This window comes from Micromys minutus, assembly GCF_963924665.1.
Source record: "Micromys minutus genome assembly, chromosome: X".
NCBI lineage: Eukaryota > Metazoa > Chordata > Mammalia > Rodentia > Muridae > Micromys > Micromys minutus.
This window is the reverse complement of record NC_137970.1, coordinates 125,653,075-125,659,265: the sequence shown is the minus strand read 5'-3', so window position 1 is coordinate 125,659,265 and position 6,191 is coordinate 125,653,075. Positions and strand designations below refer to the sequence as shown.

General features: G+C 42.2%; 1 protein-coding gene across 1 annotated transcript; it reads right to left on the bottom strand.

Annotated features, from left to right (window-relative positions):
• Positions 1 to 325: 325 nt before the first annotated feature.
• LOC308415265 (melanoma-associated antigen 10-like) lies at positions 326 to 2,082 on the bottom strand (the record flags this gene model as incomplete). Its single annotated transcript, XM_080910255.1, has 2 exons — positions 326 to 1,234; positions 2,065 to 2,082. 2 exons carry the CDS (start codon positions 2,080 to 2,082, stop codon positions 326 to 328), a joined length of 927 nt encoding a protein of 308 aa, XP_080766381.1.
• Positions 2,083 to 6,191: the final 4,109 nt, after the last annotated feature.

Genomic DNA, 6,191 nt, shown 5'->3' with positions numbered 1-6,191 from the left:
AAGTTTCAAGTTATTGTTATAAAATGGTGGGAAAGGATGTTATTTACTTACTTCCCTTAGCCCTACACTGTCTCTTTGTTACTTTAAACACTAACTGCCACTTTCAAACCCAGTGAAGAATTGGAGGCTTTATTCAAGAAGCTTCTGAATATGGTGGCACTAGAACTTGTATTGGCTATGGCAATATGTCACTTATGGTGGCAATTCTAAACAAAATCCTATGTTCTCTCAAAGCCTCTAAAGACAGGGATAGGAAAAATCTAGAATCCCTTAGTTAATCCTGCTGATCTGAGCCCAAAACTCTATGACATCTATACTTCTGGTTTCATCGTGGGCCCTTGGACGCCATAGGAACCCATAGTGGGGGAGGATCACTGTCAGGCACCAGATTATATATCAGGTACCCCTCCTGTACAAAATTTTCAGTGAAAAGCGTCTTGGAATTCCCAGCTACATGGTGATTTTCCATGGAAATTCCTCCTATCACATTTAGTGCTCGCCAGATCACATCTTCGTGGACATGGTGGTTATGCATGCAGGTGACACCTAGGGCCATTATTAGGATACCTGTCTTGGGCATGCGCCGGACATCAATAAGCATTCCATCATAGGTGATCCCCAGGGCAATGGCAAGGGCATAGGTGTGACCCATAGGGTCCACATCTATCACATCAATGCCAAAGACCAGCTTCAAACCCTCAGAAGCTTCATTAAAGATACTACTGTAATGCTGCTCATCATCTTTGATAATGTCTACAATCTCTGCCTTGTTGGTCAGCACCTTCATTCTAGACTTCTGGAGCAGGAACTGCACCAAATCAGTTGCCTTTGAACTTAGTGCATGCTGCAATACTATGGGTTCTTCCAGCTCCATTTGGTTGCCAGAGGCCTCATCAGATGGGGATATTGGAACTTCAGCTATAACAATGGGAGGAGATAAGGCTCTCTGAGGACTCTGGTGATAACTCGGTATTCCACCAGCAGGCATCTTCCTGGGAAAAGTTGGGCTAGTGGAGGAGGAGACATTACTGTCAGCGGACTCTTCCACCTCAGCGAACAGGCCTTGTTCTCTTTGGGCCGGAGACTGACCCTGAAATGTGCACACTGCCTCTTCTGTGGAGAAGACATGACGAGTTTCCTTGCAGGCAGGAGGCTGTGCAGGCTCACAGTGATACAGACTCAGACCTAGGGCAAGGGGAGGGCTGTGTGAGACCACTTTGCTGACAGTTACACCCTGAAACCTCACAAAATGACCTTTTACAGTTTTTTTTTCTTTTGGGCAGTACCATCTTCCTGTCAGTCATCTTACTTATGAGACTGAGGGAAGTAGTGAGAAGTGTCTTCAAAGCATAGCCATGTTACAAAGATTGACACTCCAGGGGAAGAAGGGAAATGTGGAGTCCCTGTGTTCTGGGGTGGATGGGGCCCTTAGTACTTCACCTTCACTCCCAACTCTGCTTGGGCTTCCCCTATGTTTGACCTGAGGATCCTGCCCTAAACCAAGCCCTTCACTTCTGGCCCCTAGAGCTGCTATAACAGATGTAGAGTTGTCTCAGAACTGCAGACTCTTGAGAACACTTGTCCTGATAGGAGAGGGCAGCTGGACTCTGGGGGGCACATCTGCTGTCTCATATGATACTCTCTATAGTCATTCTAGGTTCTCAACTTTGTACTGTCAGGATCTAAAGCCCACTTCTCTACTGGCCTGAGGGCACACTTCTTGCAATGAAAAGTCTACAGCTCTGGTATCAAACAAAGTAATGAGAGGTCTTTTATCCTGCTAAATTTGCCTGGGGTGATGGGAAGAGGTAACACATTTCACTAAAGTCCAGGTATTTTGGGGAGGTGGAGCCTGTCTCATACTTACCTCAATAAATTGCAAGGACTGAACTGCTTCCCCTGATGAGCTGAACCCACCTTCCTTAATGTGGAGGCTTATTTCTATGAGAAAGAAGAAAAGGCAAGTGAGGGTAAGGAATCCACCTACAGTCCCCAGGTTTTTCCTCAGCCAACAGAAGGGATGGGTCCTATATGGTTGGGTGATAGGACTTTCTCAGGTCTTACCCCACTGTCGCCTTCCATTTCCTACCTTTAGTCTTCACAGGAACCCAGTCCTTATGAAGCAGTAAAGCCCCAAACTCTCTGAGATCTGGACGCCGAAGTCAGGAATCACTTGCTTATTAGTGCTATCTGGGCTCAGAGCCAGTGTATAGCTGGGTCTGCCTCCAGAGTCCTCTCGGCCCTTCTTAAATGTTCATCTTGACTTTGAACAGTGTCTGGGACCCTCACTCTGCTGATTGGCTATAAACCCTCTTCCATCTCAGACCAAAATGTGGAAAAGGTATTACTTTACTGGTCACATTGAATTAAGCTTTCCTGGGATGACAATGGGAGGAGGCTTCTGTGGGACCTTTGTTTGATACTAAACTTATCTCCCTCATAATCTGGATCTTTTCCCCTCTGACCATGACATTTCCTTCTTTTCTGGTATCCAAGAAAAAAGCTTTCGTACTCCACATCTGGCCATAGATCCAGATCCTGAGCTTCTTGGAGTTAACAAGGACAAAATGCAGCAATTTATCATTCTGCCTGTGACTCAAGGATCATTCTAGACCCACAGCATCTGATGAGCTCAGTCTGCTATCTGCAGACCAAGGATCTCACTCCAGGGGAAGTGAGCAAGGGGTTCAAGTGTCTCCCTTGAAAGGCCTGCTTCCTTATGGAGCAGGACTAGCAACAACCAAGGATGATTTACTTGGAGGTTTCCTGCATTTGTACTGGAGCTTTCCCAGTCTGTCATCAGAATATTACTGTGAACCCTCACAAAGCTAATGTAGATCTCAGACCAAGACTTTGAATGCCAAAATCTACTGAAGTGGACGTTTATCAGGACAAGTCCCTATATGGTACATAGCTAAAAACAGAAGCATGGTTAAATCTCTTGGTTGGGGGCATTTCCATCAGGGGCAAATATAAATGCATCTCCAGGGTCTCACCATGTTCCCTAACACAGCCCTCTCAGCTCATGGATCTTTTTTTTTCTTACAATTTTATTTAAAAAAGAGAGATACATGTACAGATTTTAAAAAGCATTTTGGCATAACACTATATGAATATATTTTGTCAGTATTTAATTCTTTTAGAGGTTTGATAGCATGCATTGAAATCCCACTAGTTAACATAAGCATAAAGTACATGTAGAACAGAACATAACATGGAAACAGTCAGAGTTTTCTTGGTGTGTATAGGTTAAACATAATGATTTTGGAATACCAAAAATTGCCACAAGGCTATATTCTTAGCTCTTGGATTATTAATGATTTAAGGTCTGGGTGTACCACACTCTGAGAGGGTGCTATACACTTATTTTTTTTTTTTTACCTAAGGACTGAGGCTTTCACTTTTTGGCCTTTGTTTTTCTTGAGTTTCATATGACCTGTGAGTTGTTTCGGGGGTGTTCAGAGCTTTATGGGGTTAGTATCCCATTATCACTGACTGCATATTATGTCTGTTCTTTTGTGACTAGGTTACCTCACTTAGGATGATATTCACTAGATCCATCCATTTTCCTAGGAATTTCATAAAGTCATTGTTTTTAATAGCTGAGTAGTATTCCATTGTGTAAATGTACCACAATTTTTGTATTCATTCATCTTCTGAAGGACATCTGGGTTCTTTCCAGCTTCTGGCTATTATAAATATGGCTGCTATGAACATTGTAGTGCATGTGTCTTTGTTGTATTTTGGAGCATCTCTGGGGTATATGCCCAGAAGTAGAATAACTGGGTCTTCAGGTAGGACTATGTTCGATTTTCTGAGGAACCGCCAGATTGATATCCAGAGTGGTTGTACCAGCTTACAACCCCACCAACAGTGGAGGAGTGTTCTTCTTTCTCTGCATCCTCTCCAGTATCTGCTGTCATCTGAGTTTTTCATCTTAGCCATTCAGACTGGTATGAGGTGGAATCTCAGGGTTGTTTTGATTTGCATTTCCCTGATGACTAGGGATGTCAAGCACTTCCTTAGATGCTTCTCATCCATTCGATATTCCTCAATTGAGAATTTTTTTTTGTTTAGCTCTGTACCCCATTTTTAGTAGGTTTTTTTTTTTTTTGATTCTCTGGTGTCTAACTTCTTGAGTTCTTTGTATATATTGGATATTAGACCTCTATCAGTTGGTAAAGATCTTTTCCAAATCTGTTGGCTGCCTTTTTGTTTTCTTGACAATATCCTTAGCCTTACAGAAATTTTGCAATCTCATTAAGTCCCATTTGTTAATCTTTGACCTTAGAGCTTGAGCCATTGGTATTTTGTTCAGAAAATTATCTCCTGTGCCTATGTGTTCTAAGGTTTTCCCTACTTTCTCATCTACTAGTTTCAGTGTACCTGGTTTAATGTGGAGATCTTTGATCCACTTACACTTGAGCTTTGTACAAGGAGATAAGAAAGGGTCTATTTTCATTCTTCTGCATGCTGAGTGCCAGTTGAGCCAACACCATTTGTTGAAAAGGCTGACCTTTTTCCATTGAATGTGAAAGACCCCCGGAGGGTATCTTCCGTCTGAAGAGACCCCTCCCAAGGAGCAGCGAGACCACTCACTTCGGATGCAAGTAGCAAGAGGTTTATTTACACAGGTACCTGTGGGCACACAGTCTCTCAGAGGACTTGTGCGCCGGACAAAGGGGCAGTCCCCTTTTTATAGGGCTTGGGGGGCAGAAGCAAGGTACAGAAGCAGAAGCAAGGTACAGAAGCAGAAGCAAGGTACAGAAGCAGAAGCATAGCAACAGGGTTTTAATTGGTTAGTTTAAATGAAACCAGGGTGAACTGGGGACAAGCTTCAAGTTCTTCGGAAAGGGTGGCCTTGGCCCCTCCTCTGGGACAGGGTGCTGTTTTTCGTCCTTGTCTCAGCATGTATGGCAAAATATTGTGTCTTTAAAATATTGTGTCTTTACCCCGGTCCAGGTGGTCAACTACAGATATCTTGTTTGGCAAGGACTGTGCTATTTCTTGGCTGACTCTCAGTTTAGTATTTTTCCATCTCTGTCTAATTTAAGCCTTGCACAAAATGGCGTTACTGCAGCTAAGGTGGACGAGGGGTCTTTCAAATGTTTTCAGCTCCTATGTCAAAAATCAAGTGACCATATACATGAGGGCTCATTTCTGGATCATCTATTTTGTTCCACTGATCAGCGTACCTATCTCTGTACCAGTATTAACACAATTGCCTTGTAATATAGCTTGAGGTCAGGGATGATGATTCCCGCAGATGTTTTCTTGTTCTTGAGGATGAATTTCAATATTCTAGGTTTTTTTGTTATTTGAGATGAATTTGCAAATTACTCTTTCTAACTCTATGAAGAATTTTTTTCTTCAGAGATTTGAAGTTCTTGTCATACAGATCTTTCACTTCCTTAGATCCACACCAAGGTATTTCACATTGTTTGTGACTATTGTGAAGGGTATATTTTCCCTGATTGCTTTCTCAGCATGTTTTTCCTTTGAGTATAGGAAGGCTACTGATTTGTTTGAGTTAATTTTATATCCAGTCACTTTGCTGAACTTGTTTATCAGCTGTAGAAGTTCTCTGGTGGAATTTGTGGGGTCACTTATGTACACTATCATGTCATCTGCAAAGAGTGATGTTTTTACTTCTTCCTTTCTGATTTGTATCCCTTTGATTTTCTTTGCTGTCTAATTGCTCTGGCCAGGATTTCCAGAACTATGTTGAATAGGTAGGGAGAGAGTGGGCAACCTTGTCTAGTCCCTGATTTTAGTGGGATTGCTTCAAGTTTCTCACCTTTAAGTTTGATGTTGACTATTGGTTTGCTGTATATTGCTTTTATTATATTTAGGTATGGGCCTTGGATTCCTGTTCTTTCCAAGACTTTTAACATGAAGGGGTGTTGAATTTTGTCAAATGCCTTCTCGGTATCTAGTGAGATGACCATGTGGTTTTTTTCTTTGAGTTTGTTTATATGGTGGATTGCTTACATTGATGGATTTCCATATGTTAAACCATCCCTGCATACCAGGGATGAAGCCTACTTGATCATGGTGAATGATCGTTTTGATGTGTTCTTGGATTTGGTTTGCAAGAATTTTGTTTAGTATTTTTGCATCAATGTTCATAAGAGAGATTGGTCTGAAGTTCTCTTTCCTTGTAGGGTCTTTGTGTGGTTTAGGAACGAGGG